Genomic DNA, 13,891 nt, shown 5'->3' with positions numbered 1-13,891 from the left:
AATATATATATATGTATATATATTGTACATGCGGCAATTATGAAGCAACATTAAAATATGCATATCACACTGTAGGAGGCTTGTTTATACCTTTGTTCTATCAAGTATTATTTAAAAACTATTAGTATATATTACACTTACATTTTGCACAAAGCATTTATTTTATGATACTAAACAATATGTTCACATGTTAATGATAAAGAAATCTTTTCTACTTTTTACTTAATACGTAATAAACAAAGAAATATTTACATACATATTAGTTTTGTAGTTGTTTATATTCATTTTGTCTTGTCCTGAAGATTGTGAATTTTTTCAAAGGTGTATAGTACCAGTAGTATTTCATTACATTATATTATATTATTTTATATTGAAGAAGAAATATTAAAATCTTTGTAGAACAAAGGATAACCATAGACCGTCTACGTGCGAATTGCATTTCATCTTATATGTTATATTTTGTTATACGCTGGCAGCTAATTAATTGTTTAAATGTTATGAAATATATTGATTCACTAATCTCATTTTATTTTATAGTGTTAGTTTATACTTCAAATATGCTCAACCACTGTATTAGTTCGTATTTTTTTTATTTATGAGCAATTTTAGAAATTTCGTAGATTGATCTTTATATTTTAATGTTATGAAAGGCAGTAAAGTTACGTTAAAGAAGAAATTGATTTTCTACTTGTACCTTTTACATTATGTAATTGTATAATTTATATATTTGTTTTTTATTGTATCTAACATTCCATGCTTATAGTGACTAACAAATATGTATTATAAATGCCTGTGTCATTTAAAACTTATTTATTCGTTTATTCGTACAATTATATTTATCACAATTTTATATTAGCTCTGCTTGAAGAGGTTGCTACAAAGTGACATACAATGCAGTAGACAAAAAACGATTTCTTCATTACATGCAATTCACGAGCTTTTTGGATTTTAGTTAACATACAAAGTTAAGCTTTAAAGATAAGATATAAATCTTCAAGCAGTGTACAAATATAGTTAATAGTATTTTGTACTTTAATACTTCTGTGGTTCATTTAGTGATAACATGATGATTATAATATTATATACTTAATATTATAGTTCTATGACATAATTATATGATAGTACCTTATGTGTAAAAACGTCGTAACTGTTTAACTATGCACGTTCTGTTATATTTAAATTGAATTATTGTTTTACACGCATGATTTTCAATGTACTTTATTTTAGCTATGAAAATGTTACGTTGATGCACATATGATATAAATGTCGCCTTAGTGCTAGAAAGTTGTACAAAATAATTGTAATTAGTTTGCCGCCAGCTTTTTACAATAATTTGCCATATATTTCTTTTCAGCATTATTTGATCATAGATTTTATTTTTATCTTATACACGACTTTCCAGCATGCAGGCAGTAATTAATAATTTACATAAAAATTATTTAATACGTGATTATAAAAAATTAATCGCAAATGAAAAATATACAATGAATTATAAATAATTTTCTAAAAAAGAATATTAATAAACAAGAAGAATACCTCTAATCCAAAAAACTGGTTTTCTTGTATGTACCATATTACATCAGTAATATGTTAATAGATGATTCAGATAGGTGGCAATTTAATAGCTTCATTATTCAACAAAGGTCGCATACTACGAGAATTTCTTGCCTTAATTATATTACCCCAAAACGGCCTTGGTGCAATATGACCATTTTGTAAAATATTTGAACCTAGTGTAATTAAAAATATTACTTGATTATTAATGATATTTTTACATATATGGAAAATTGTAGAAATAGCTTTGCATATTTAGTTACCTGTTTTCCATAATGGAAACAAGTATGATTCCGTTTTATTAATTGTAGTTGAAATTGTAGTAGGAAATTTTGAATCAGGATGTTGAAATATCGCTCTAGATATTGACTCTTTTAATGCAGGTGGTAAATTTAATGAACCTATAATATACAAAATTTAATTGAAGAATAATGTTTATTATGAGAAAATTATTGAGAACCATACTTGTAATATCTTCATCTAGTGCTGTAGTCAATGATTTTTTGGTATGATGAAGATGTTTTTTTATCTTAAATCTTTTCATGAAACATCTACAGACATCTGATATCATTTTTCCATCAAAAGATTCTGTAAATTAATATCATTTAGAGCCAAATGTAAATGCTAAGAAAGAGGAATCCGAATAAATAAACATACTTATTGTATCATTATTTGCAATAAGGTTTTCTTTGTACCTATAATATTGAGTTACTGGATTGCCTTGTAAGGATAAGTCTGTTAACGAAATCAAGACACTTATACTTTCTGTTAGATCATCAATATCGTTAATAAAATTGTTTGTAGCATCTAAAACTTCTAATTTACGTAATTCCTTAATGCCTTTTAGAGATGTAATTTTATTACCCGAAATATTAAGTACTTTCAAACAGGTCTAAAAGAAAAAATTGCATAAAAAGAATATGCAATAAAAAAGCAATAATGATTCGAACTTACAGATAAAGTAAGTATACTTCGAGGATCAAAACACAATGATTCTCCAAAAGATAATTTTTGATTTTCTATTTGTAAAACTGTTAGGTTTTTCAAGCATTCAAGGCCCTCCACTATCAATATTTTATTATATCCTAAATAAAGTGTTTGTAATTTTTCAAGAAAATTTAAATTTTCTATTTTACTTATTGCATTATGCTGTAGGTATAAATGCGTTAAGTTAGACGCAAAGTGTAAATTCTCTATTATCGAAATATTGTTATTTTGTAAATATATTACTTTAAGATTTTTGTAATTGACAAAATTGCCCTGAAACAATATGATTATACATAAAAATTATATCTAATTGTTATTATCTTAATAAAAATAACTTACAATACTGCTGATAAACATATTGTTCATACGTAAATGAGTTAAGATATGTAATTGATCTTTTTTTACTTTCTTACTGAGTGATTTATTTAATTGCATTTGGGAGTATTTTCTCTCAATATATTCAGCAGTTAATCTTACCATAATTGTAAAATTTTATCAAATAATAACGTAAGTATAAAAAATTGAACAGTGAAATCTGTAATTGATCAAACATTTGTTGAAACGACGCGCCTTTTACACCTGACATCTATATACTTCATTGGCAACTATATCGACCATACTTTATTTTAACGACATCTATGTTCATTTTTAAACTACATTTTATACAGTGGAGGATGAGGATTGCGACTTTTATGGTTTTAAATGTTGTGAAATTAAAAACAATGCGATAATGGATGTGGATTTGTTGAGACCAGGCACTGTACCAATATCTCCAGATACAATTCTTTGGTTTGAGTTTTTATTAAATCCGTCTTTATTGAATCAACACTTATCTAAACCTTCTCCCGGTAAATAGCAATCTAACCTTAGCTATTGTATTTGATGCAAACAACAAAGTAATTTCAAAAATCATTACGTTAATTGTACTTTTATAAAATTATTTCAGATCCCTCTGCAACGGATCTAATAATTAAATTTATGACAATAAACTCAGAACATAAGGAAAATGAAGTAAAAATTGTTGATGCAGAATCAACTGATGCAAAACCTAATACTGCAGTTAAATGGACTCATAGAAATCTTGCTTTGAAAATACTTTCGTTGAAAGTAGCAGCTCATTTAAAATGGGATTTAGATATATTAGAAAAAAAATTACCATTACCAATACAGTTAACATTATTGCAAGATCTTCTTTATATAACGTCAGATTTAACTGTTGAAATACCAATTATACCTGAGTTTACAATGCATCCAATTTCTGATCAAGTGCTATTTACAATTGTTTTATATCATAGGTGGCATATAAGAGCAATCGTTTATAGAGCCTTGAATAACAAACAATCCAAACAACAATTTCTTCATATGTAAAATAATAAATCTATATAATTAATTGCAATATTTTTTCTATAATTTCTTTTTAAGGAATTTATTTTATTGCAGCCCAGGTATTCAAGAATCAACATATGTACCACCTGGTATAGTAGATGACATAATTAGAAAATTAGAAGCTCAAGTGTCTAATAGTATAAATGTGTTAAATAATGTTCTTGAAAGTAAAGATATAAATCCAAAAATGTTATCTTTTGACACTTTCCAAATGTTATCTGAGGATAGCACAGAAATTAAACAAAATTGGGAAAATATGTATCCTATAAATTTAGAAGAGTTTAAATGTCAGGTATAATATATTTTTTATTATTATTATTATTACTAAGTGATATATAATATTTTTTGCATTGTTGATTATTTCAATATTTTTAGATACATTATGATTTAGCAAGATTTCATTTGTTAAAAGAGGAATACCAAGAAGCAAAACGTCATATTATAGAAGCCAAAGAATTGTTTTATAATTTCAATAATTCAGAAGATAAGCTCTACTGTAAAGTTCAAAAAGAATGTTTAGATGGTTGTTGCTTAGCATGTGAAGTACCTATAGAAGGAGTTACTTCTAGTCTTACTCAACAATTGCAAGCATCAATTAAAGATCAATATACTGTTTGTATCAAAGTATTATTTAAGAAATTGACTTTTATATAGAACAATTAATGTTGATTATTTATTTCAGAATATATTGCAAATTCTGCAGGCAGATAATATTTCAAGAGAAATTCCACAAGTATATAGAGATAATTTAGAACTTGATGTACAAGGAGGATCTGTTAATCGAAAAATTGTAGTAGCACGTGATCTTTTACTTCAAATTCAGTGTTTAAATTTGGTTAGAAAAATTTTAGATGGTAATATAATTCTTGGTGATTATGTAACAGAAATACAAGCAGCTGGTAGCAAAGGCATTGATGTATTCTTTTGGGTATGATCATTTCTCTATCATATTAAATTATGTTTACTTATAATTTCATTTTCAATATTATATAAGAACTTTTTTAGGCTCTTGGAAACGTTTTAGAACAAGTCAATGGTACAGATAATAAACGTATTTCTCGCTATCTTCTTTATCTTGTCCATACAAGTAACATTGATGGGTTTGCTTCTAAAATACTTAGTGATCCTTTATATATAGCATTATTTAATGAGGCAGAACTGGATGAAATTAGAAAATCAGCTAGTGTTGAAGACCTTGAATTGCCTGATTTATTACTGAAAAATGATTGGGGTATACCATTAGTAACATATACTCGTTAGTATAGACATATTAATTATTTAGTCCAAAATATTAATTATTAAGTGCCATTGTAATAATGATTTATTATAAATTTCAGAAAGTTCAAGGATAGAAATATTTGCATTAGAACAAAAATTAATACAATCATATGATACTAATGAAATTCACGAAATATTGATACATTTAGATGGTAAACATCGAATGAAACCTTTATGGCATGTAAATAGTTGTTGGGAATTACCTATTCCATTACAAAGTGTTGTAATGTCACTTCCTAGAGGTTTTCTTCAAGATTATTCATATGTATTACTAGCAAAAAGTAGAGAATTAGTAATCTCTAAAGACTTTGAAGGAGCAATTGAAATCCTAAGTGTATTAGAAAAAGAAGTACAACAGCATTCACAAAGTGGCAACACATTATTATTTAAATTATGTAAATTGGTGAACTGGGAATGTTTGCTTGTTGAAATTTGGAGGTGCCTTTACACTTGGCCAGCAACAAATATATGTAAGAATATTTGATTTTATAACTGATTGTTACAAAAGTAATTGAAAACAAAAATTTATAGGTGATACACAAAGTTTAATTACAAGATGTAAACAATGTCTTGGAGCATTACAAGCAACAGATCAAGTTATTCCACGGCAAGAAATTATTGAATATTGTACTGTTTTTCTTTTAAATATGACTGAATGGGATTATTTAACAAGCCTTGAAAAACGTTGGAGTTACTCAGAATTTGCAGCAGCTATTAGTAGTGTTTGTCAAGATATTGTTAAATACAAAGGAGGAAGGAAATTCCCAAGAGAAGCATGGGATATGAGTTAGTTTTAAGAGCGCCATATAGAAAATTCTGCATTGGAATATAATATGAAACTATGTTTTTAGTGTTGGCTGCCTTTTTACCAAGTAGAGATCAACCACAAAAGCGAAGCAACAGTGGTAATAGTGGAACAAGTACCGGTGGTGCTTCAAGAGATGTTATTGCTAGTATTGGGGGTACACTTAGTAGATTACGCGAACCTATGGTTCTTACTGTTGTTATTTCATTATTAGCGCGTTTGCGAAATGTTTTACGAGATGAATCTAGTCTTGAACTACATACACAGTATCTTTCCCTTTGGCCTGCTGGTGTACCAAAGTAAGTTTCTACATAACATAAAATTTACTTAATTTTACAATACTACATAGATATCATTTTACAGTGCAAATTCTTACAACATCAGAAGCATTGGGGAATTATTGTTTCAATTATTAACACAAGCTTTGAAATATTATCCAAGTAATGTTCCTTGGTTGAGATTGATGGGAGACCTTAATTTTGGTATGTACTTAAAGAATGATTATATTTTAAAATGAAAAAAGAAAAATATATAATATCTCTAGTTCTAGGATATTATGAAAGTGCAATAAAGTATTATTTAGAAGCTATTATGGTAGCTAGTGATCTATTTAGTCAACCAGTACCAAGATCACAGATCGACGATCTTGTTTATAGACGCATGATTAAATGTTGCGCTCATTTACAATGTTATACTCAAGCTGCTGTATTATGTCAATTTTTGGAGGAAGTAGATTATTCTTTAGCTTTTAAAATGGCTGCTAGTGATCAAAAAAGTTGTGCTCCAGCTGATGCTATGGATGCATATTATCACTGCATTTGGGATACTACAATACTTGAATATTTAATTAATTTACACACAAAACGCGGTGAACATCATAGGAAACAATTAGCGGTTAGTAATTATATATCATTTACTTAAAGATATGCATATATTTATATAAAATTATGTTTTAAGATCAAAGTAATTGGTTTATTGGAATTAAATTCCAATAATAATGAAGAAATACAGAGGGAAGCAGCAAATATTCGAAAAGCAAAATTTTTAAGAGCATTAGCAAAACAGTATGTTTATTAATAAAAATGTGTATAAAACCTTATATCCTTGTACAATAATTCTGTATCATTTAAATACAATGTTTTTTATATTTACAATTACAATCAATAATTAAAACAATCAAATCTCCCTCCTTTACCGCGTTCAACTCTTACCAATCACAGCTTTTTGTTTTTTACTCTAATCGATCTAATGAAATACGGAACTGATAAAATAATTTTATTACAAACGATACTTTATTAAAGTAACATCATAAAAAATATTTTTCAAAATATAAACATTTATTTGTATATTATAAAGAAGTTTTTTAATACTTTCTAATATATCATCCTTTTCATGTGAGTCATCTACGATCAGCCCTTATCGTTGAATACATTGTCGTTGCGTAGTGCGATGGGTGCATATTATTGCTGTACGTAAACGTATACATAAATTATGTTTATATGTTGGAAACAAAGTGTGCAAAGAAAGTTAATTTTCGACGGAAGGTTATAAGAAATACAGCAATTTGACAAATTGTAGGTAACGTGTAAAACATTGTTAAAAACAGTTCTCATAGAACTGTCTTCATAAACAAGGCGCCATGATGTTCTTGCAACGCCATAATACTGTTATACGACGTTTCGTTCTTTCTATGATAAATATTTGTAATTAAAACTGCATGTGAGGTATGAACGGAATCAGTTCCGTTGTATTTATTTTTTTGCATCACAATAATTTCTAGCTGTTTGATTTTGGTGAGTACGTGATAAAGTTTGTGAGTACCTCCTAAAATTCTGAAAGTTCTCTGTACTATTGCTTATTGCAAATACTCTGATTCTACCACGAAAAGGAGTGAAAAAGATAGAGATTGGAAGATAGAGAAAAGTCGTAGTGAAAGAGGAAAAGAGAGAGAAAGATTATGTACGCTGTGAGTGGCTATACTGTATTACAAGAAAAGTTGCTCAGATATTTATCGTGTTCGTAGAATTGTTGTCATTAAGAATACGATAAAGTCAAAGTGGAAATCGATAAATTCATAGATATTTTTATTTGATTGTGATGGCGAGAAGTTGGCGTCAAGAATGTGGTAACAGGAGTGGGAGATTGTAGTAAAAACAATGCTGGATCGCTAAGCAAGTTCTACGTAAGTATATGTAATTTATTATTAATCATTTAGTGTCTTTTTTACTATATAGGTTTTTTATATTTGTGATATTTAATATCTTATTATTATATTGTATGTTTCGTGTGTTCTGTATATCAGATTTCCAAAATGTCTAACCTCACATGTAACATAATATTTATTTTTTATTTAACCATTGTTAATATGTTTTCAATGTAAATTAAGCGTATTTTAAAAAATTTCATAATGACTTACTAATATACAACATTTGTATTTTAGAAATAAAGTACATTTGTGGAAGATATATCTGTAAACTACACTAGAAAACTTTAAATGTACAAAAATTTGATGGAATTTTATTAAATTACAGGTTGTCACAAAATAGGAACCATAAAAAAGTCATAGGTATAGTTTACATATTACAGTATTTTTAACATGGATGATGAAGAAGGATCATCAAGTTCTGGACCTATGTCTTCATTGAACAGTTTGTTTTCATTTACTAGTCCTGCTGTAAAAAAGTTACTTGGTTGGAAACAGGGTGATGAAGAAGAAAAATGGGCGGAAAAAGCAGTTGATTCATTAGTAAAAAAATTAAAAAAAAGAAAAGGTGCAATGGAAGAACTAGAACGTGCTTTAAGTTGTCCTGGAACACCTAGTAAATGTGTAACAATTCCAAGAAGTTTAGATGGTAGATTGCAAGTTTCACATCGTAAAGGTTTGCCACATGTAATTTATTGTAGAGTGTGGAGATGGCCAGATTTGCAATCACATCATGAGTTAAAACCATTAGAATTATGTCAGTACCCTTTTTCTGCCAAACAAAAAGAAGTTTGTATCAATCCTTACCATTATAAAAGAGTGGAAAGTCCAGTACTGCCACCCGTATTAGTTCCTAGGCATTCAGAATATGCTCCTGGACATTCATTGTTACCATTTCAACAAATAGCAGAACCAACAATGCCACACAATGTGTCCTACTCCTCCAGTGGATTTAATGCTGGATCCACTGGTGGTGTAAATCCAACATCACCTATGTCTTCTGTTGGATCTGTTCCCAGTCCAGGAAGTACAACATCACCAAATCCACAAAGTCCATATGGTACAAATGGATTACCAGAAACTCCACCACCAGCATATTCTCCGCCTGAAGATGGTTCACAACCTGGTCAATCTCCACCACCTGATCCAGTAGCAATGGATACAAGTGGATCAGCTGAAGTAGCTCCAGTATGTTACCAGGAACCACCTTATTGGGCCTCCATTGCATATTATGAATTAAATTGCAGAGTGGGTGAAGTCTTTCATTGTCATTCTCATTCTGTTATTGTGGATGGCTTTACCAATCCAAGCAACAATTCTGATCGTTTTTGTCTTGGACAATTGTCCAATGTAAATCGTAATTCTACTATTGAAAATACAAGAAGACATATAGGCAAAGGAGTACATTTATATTATGTAGGCGGTGAAGTTTATGCAGAATGTCTTTCTGATTCTGCTATATTTGTGCAATCTAGAAATTGTAATCATCATCATGGATTTCATCCTAGTACAGTTTGCAAGATTCCACCAGGATGTTCATTAAAAATATTTAATAACCAAGAGTTTGCCCAATTACTTTCACAAAGTGTTAATCATGGTTTTGAAGCAGTTTATGAATTAACAAAAATGTGTACTATAAGGTACAATCTATATATAATTCATATTTAGGAATATAAATGGTGATAGATAAATTTTTATACATATATATTTGTTGCAGAATGTCATTTGTTAAAGGATGGGGTGCTGAGTATCATAGACAAGATGTTACATCCACTCCTTGTTGGATTGAAGCACACTTACATGGACCTTTACAGTGGTTGGATAAAGTGTTAACACAAATGGGTTCTCCTCATAATGCTATAAGTTCTGTATCATAATTTGTGCTTCATGTTTAATAGCAAGGAGAGAAAATAGTGAAATATAGGAAAAACCTGATGACTCAAGAGCAGTTTTTAATATTACATAGGGCGATAATAAATTAGATATCTTAAGAGATTTATGAAAGTATAATGAGAGTGATAAATGAGAAACTGCTGTTCCAATATGAGACTTTTCTCGTGTGAGCAAAATAAAGTTAATAATATGATTATGAAAATAAAGGATTACAGAAGTTCACAACTATTAAAAGTGATCCTCAATAAAGATTTCAGAAATTACAATGTACACATAAAAGTTGTACAATTTTTTGGCTGTTAAATATCAAAAATATGTGTTACATATATATGAAGAATCATATTTTTCAAATATATTCAATTACACCTAATACTTTATTTTATATGGAAAATTGTTATGAAAATATTTCCTAATGCTATATCACGAATGCTTTATTAAATTGTTTCGAATCTTATACTGAAACCTCTAGTTGAAAGACAAATCAACTACAACTAAAGAAAAGACGATTATTGATCAGTATGCGGGAATGATTCAGGTTTACATTAAATAACATTTTAACATTTACAGTTTTGAATACAATACGCATGCTTCTAAAGCATCTGATTTATGCCTAAATAAACTTTAGACTATTTAAATTTATTACTATAAAGACTATAATCTAAGTGTAATTAATTTCAATTCTACTAATGATAATGCAATTAATATTTCAATATAGACATCAGATGCTGATCTCACGTTGACATTTGAAAGTTAACTGTATCTGATGACATATTGGAATATTAACTTTGATAATGCATATAAAAATATTTTTTGTGCAACGTTCCCTAACATTCGCGTAATGTAAGCCTTTGGATGTAGCCTTATAAGAAACTAATGTGACAACTAACATAGAGTCATCTATTTGCTATTTGTCAGATTTGAGAGTAATATAAGACTTATATGTTAGCTTTGCACTTTTCAGAAGTGTTCACAAATTTTCGGTCTCGACAGAAGCTTATGTATATATAAGAAGTATACTATTATATGGCGTTATGTGCAATTTAAATAATTGGGATTACATTCGGTACAAAACATGAAAATTTTATGAATTGAATTCTGAAAAGTGCCAAAATTGTATGTATATGATGCCTTTCATTTAAACCAAGTCGAAAGTTATTTTTGTTGATCATCAATAGGAAATATAAGTTTTATCAACAGGAAAATATTTACTTAGAAAATGTTCAGTTACGAAAGATACTGCTTGTTTTATATATTTTAATGAATGACATGCGAATTTTATAAAAACAATATTATAATATTGAACGTAAGAACTATGTGTTGTATATATTTGATAATGAGCTGGAAAGGTCATATGAATATTTAGTTGAGATTAAGTAAAATTAAATCATTGGAAAGAGTTAGTTATGCATTGAAAGTTCATTGTAAGCAATGCTCTTGTCTGTGTCTTTCTACGTATTTATAACAGAGCATTCGTTTCGTGATATAGATGTTTATTATATACATCGAGTCTCATCTTGATTTTGCATTAAGGTACACGGGTATTACTGAAGAAGCACAAATCTTGACTTAATGTTACGATCGGAAATACCTGTGATGTATATTCGAATGATCTTCTGGCTTGCTGATAAACTCACGATTATACTTCAAATTATTTTTATGTATATTCTACGTATATTTCAATTATAAGTATGAAGAAAGTATACGGATCATATAACTTCAATTAAGAGTACTTGAGAACTGTGGAACAGATGTCACTGCCGCTTGCTGTTACTTATTTGTCGATGTACCTAGCTGTGATTGTTTGCTACCAAATTTAGCAAATTACGTGTGGGTGATCAACGATAGTAAACGTATTTGCTTTATTGGATCAATGAAGATGAAGATGTGTATTTGAATTTAAAAACATAAATCGTACAAGGAAATATGACAATAACACATGAAAAAAGAGAATACGATCTTTTACACGACGAATAAAAATATTCAATCAAAAGAACATTTATCGTACCACTTACCGTTTTTTCACGATCACCTGTAATACCTATTTAGTTAAAAAAAAAAAAAAAAAAAAGGAAAGAAGAAGGAAAAAGTATTTTTCATCGAAACAACGCTGTAATTGGTATAGATAAAGTCTTCAAATAATGTACACCTGTTGAAAGAGATGTGAATTAATGTTTTAGGTATATCGAGCTTGTAGCACTCGTAACGAGCACAATGCTTTATCGCAATATGTATGTATGAATAGTTACATATGTAACAACTATATTTAGAGCTTCTACTCTTTGTTGGTATCTTTTTTGATCTTTTTTTTTCTTTTGTTAATTGATGCACCGTATATCACAAATCTCGTTTCCAAATCACTTGAGATTGCTTTTTAATTGCTAAGTTTTGCAGAACTGAATAGGAATTTAGTGACTATTACAATTATGCACTATAATGCTAGACTTTATATACTTAAGTACGTACCGCCCAAGTTGTGCCTTGGATGCCTTTTACACAGTATACTTCAGATAAATATTGTAAAATTATGAAATGAAAATTCGCTATAGCGTGTAGTGAAACAAGTGTATTTGCCAAATAGCGCTTACATATTTTTATCGTACGTCATGTGTAAAATCGTATTTCTGCCTGTAATGACAAGTCCTAAATATAAAAATATATTTAATGATATAATAGTTTTAGAAAATGAATATATGTATACATAACTGTATATAAACAGAATTTTGTGATTAGTGAATTGGAAAGAGATTTGTGGTTACTTTAGATGTCAGTCAGTGTAAATAAATTCTTTTAGCTGTAAAAAAACATTTGCAGAATCCATTCCACATTTATCATTTAGACCTGCTAGCTATGGGTCTTCTCTTCAATATTTTCTTTGCGTCTTTTGGGGTGTCAATATCATTGTATATTACTCTAGATGATGATGGTGATAATGAAAAACCTAGCTGTTTATCATAATCAAAGGTACGATATCTTATAAGTTCTGTTACGGAATTGTAAAGATTGTCAACAGAAATTTCGATCGGATATAGTTAAAACACGTTGAAATACATTAATTTCGTTACTCATCGAAACGATATCATTCTCACGTGTAAGAATTTTCGTACATTTTATGATGTAACAACAAATGCTGATTCGTTGTAGCAGTCAACTTTATGATATCGTACAATTCTGTTATCTTTATTAAGATTATGAAATTCTTCAAGAGGGACTTCGTACATGTTAAAATATTATCAGAAAATGTACTATTTCTTCCTCTGTCTATCTTTTCAAACAGAATCGGACTTCGCTCGACGACATAAAAGTTTTCATTTGTACTACTGTATCTGCATTTCTGGTAATTACTGTGTTGTGCAGCTACCGAGTATGAATAAAAAATATTTCCTATCTGTGTATCTATGTGCAACAAAAAACACGGTAGTTTTATTACTTTGAAAATCGATCAATACAATCCGTAATATCCCCGTATTATTCCTAAAATTTTATGTTGCATCTTTGTACATTATAATTTCATTCGAATTAAAACATTAGTATACGATAATTATTACCGACGATCGATGAAGTTACCTAAATTTGAATAGGAAAGAAAAGGGCGGGACTTTTACGCGAGTATTACTATAGGTCAATTCATGCTCGAAAGTCATTGGTCTGTTTATAAAGAGCACGTAATCGGATTCGCTGTTTTTCGTAGAAAGGATAGTTCGAAAGTATTAACGGATATCGTTGCGAGTTTTCCATTACAATGCTGTCACCGGTCTTTAGCATGAAACCTGGTGTGAAAGATAAAC

At 29.0% G+C, this 13,891-nt stretch overlaps 3 protein-coding genes across 3 annotated transcripts; 2 read left to right on the top strand and 1 right to left on the bottom strand.

The window, feature by feature from the left end:
* Positions 1–1,602: 1,602 nt before the first annotated feature.
* On the bottom strand, positions 1,603–3,021 carry LOC108555826 (protein phosphatase 1 regulatory subunit 42). Its single transcript, XM_017911657.1, has 6 exons — positions 2,881–3,021; positions 2,509–2,814; positions 2,212–2,446; positions 2,020–2,142; positions 1,818–1,955; positions 1,603–1,730 (listed from the first exon to the last, which is right to left on the bottom strand). The coding sequence occupies exons 1-6, from the start codon at positions 3,019–3,021 to the stop codon at positions 1,603–1,605; spliced, it is 1,071 nt and encodes a 356-aa protein (XP_017767146.1).
* Positions 3,022–3,214: 193 nt separating this feature from the next.
* On the top strand, positions 3,215–7,087 carry IntS8 (integrator complex subunit 8). Its single transcript, XM_017911827.1, has 12 exons — positions 3,215–3,389; positions 3,488–3,905; positions 3,982–4,219; positions 4,303–4,539; positions 4,610–4,855; positions 4,933–5,182; positions 5,265–5,675; positions 5,737–5,991; positions 6,057–6,309; positions 6,374–6,492; positions 6,555–6,904; positions 6,968–7,087. Exons 1-12 carry the CDS (start codon positions 3,272–3,274, stop codon positions 7,085–7,087), a joined length of 3,015 nt encoding a protein of 1,004 aa, XP_017767316.1. The 5' UTR covers positions 3,215–3,271.
* A 350-nt stretch (positions 7,088–7,437) lies between these two features.
* Positions 7,438–10,178, top strand: Mad (mothers against decapentaplegic homolog 1). The gene is made up of 3 exons (XM_017911718.1): positions 7,438–8,192; positions 8,542–9,853; positions 9,931–10,178. Exons 2-3 carry the CDS (start codon positions 8,607–8,609, stop codon positions 10,088–10,090), a joined length of 1,407 nt encoding a protein of 468 aa, XP_017767207.1. The 5' UTR covers positions 7,438–8,192; positions 8,542–8,606; the 3' UTR covers positions 10,091–10,178.
* Positions 10,179–13,891: the final 3,713 nt, after the last annotated feature.

The sequence above is a fragment of the Eufriesea mexicana genome, unplaced genomic scaffold, assembly GCF_001483705.2.
Source record: "Eufriesea mexicana isolate 0111107269 unplaced genomic scaffold, ASM148370v2 scaffold474474858, whole genome shotgun sequence".
NCBI classification, from domain to species: domain Eukaryota; kingdom Metazoa; phylum Arthropoda; class Insecta; order Hymenoptera; family Apidae; genus Eufriesea; species Eufriesea mexicana.
The sequence above is the reverse complement of the archived record's forward strand: the minus strand, read 5'-3'. Positions and strand labels throughout refer to the sequence as shown.

What these genes read in the sequence shown, in the direction of transcription:
- LOC108555826 (XM_017911657.1), bottom strand. Translation starts at nt 3,021, where the DNA reads ATGGTAAGATTAACTGCTGAATATATTGAGAGAAAATACTCCCAAATG. An exon ending in GAAGTATACTTACTTTATCT is followed by an intron (nt 2,447 to 2,508) that starts GTAAGTTCGAAT and finishes TTTTTCTTTTAG; the next exon opens with ACCTGTTTGAAAGTACTTAA. An exon ending in GTTTCCATTATGGAAAACAG is followed by an intron (nt 1,731 to 1,817) that starts GTAACTAAATAT and finishes TAATTACACTAG; the next exon opens with GTTCAAATATTTTACAAAAT.
- IntS8 (XM_017911827.1), top strand. Translation starts at nt 3,272, where the DNA reads ATGGATGTGGATTTGTTGAGACCAGGCACTGTACCAATATCTCCAGAT. An exon ending in ACCATTAGTAACATATACTC is followed by an intron (nt 5,183 to 5,264) that starts GTTAGTATAGAC and finishes TATAAATTTCAG; the next exon opens with AAAGTTCAAGGATAGAAATA. An exon ending in ATCATAGGAAACAATTAGCG is followed by an intron (nt 6,905 to 6,967) that starts GTTAGTAATTAT and finishes TTATGTTTTAAG; the next exon opens with ATCAAAGTAATTGGTTTATT.
- Mad (XM_017911718.1), top strand. Translation starts at nt 8,607, where the DNA reads ATGGATGATGAAGAAGGATCATCAAGTTCTGGACCTATGTCTTCATTG. An exon ending in ACAAAAATGTGTACTATAAG is followed by an intron (nt 9,854 to 9,930) that starts GTACAATCTATA and finishes TATTTGTTGCAG; the next exon opens with AATGTCATTTGTTAAAGGAT.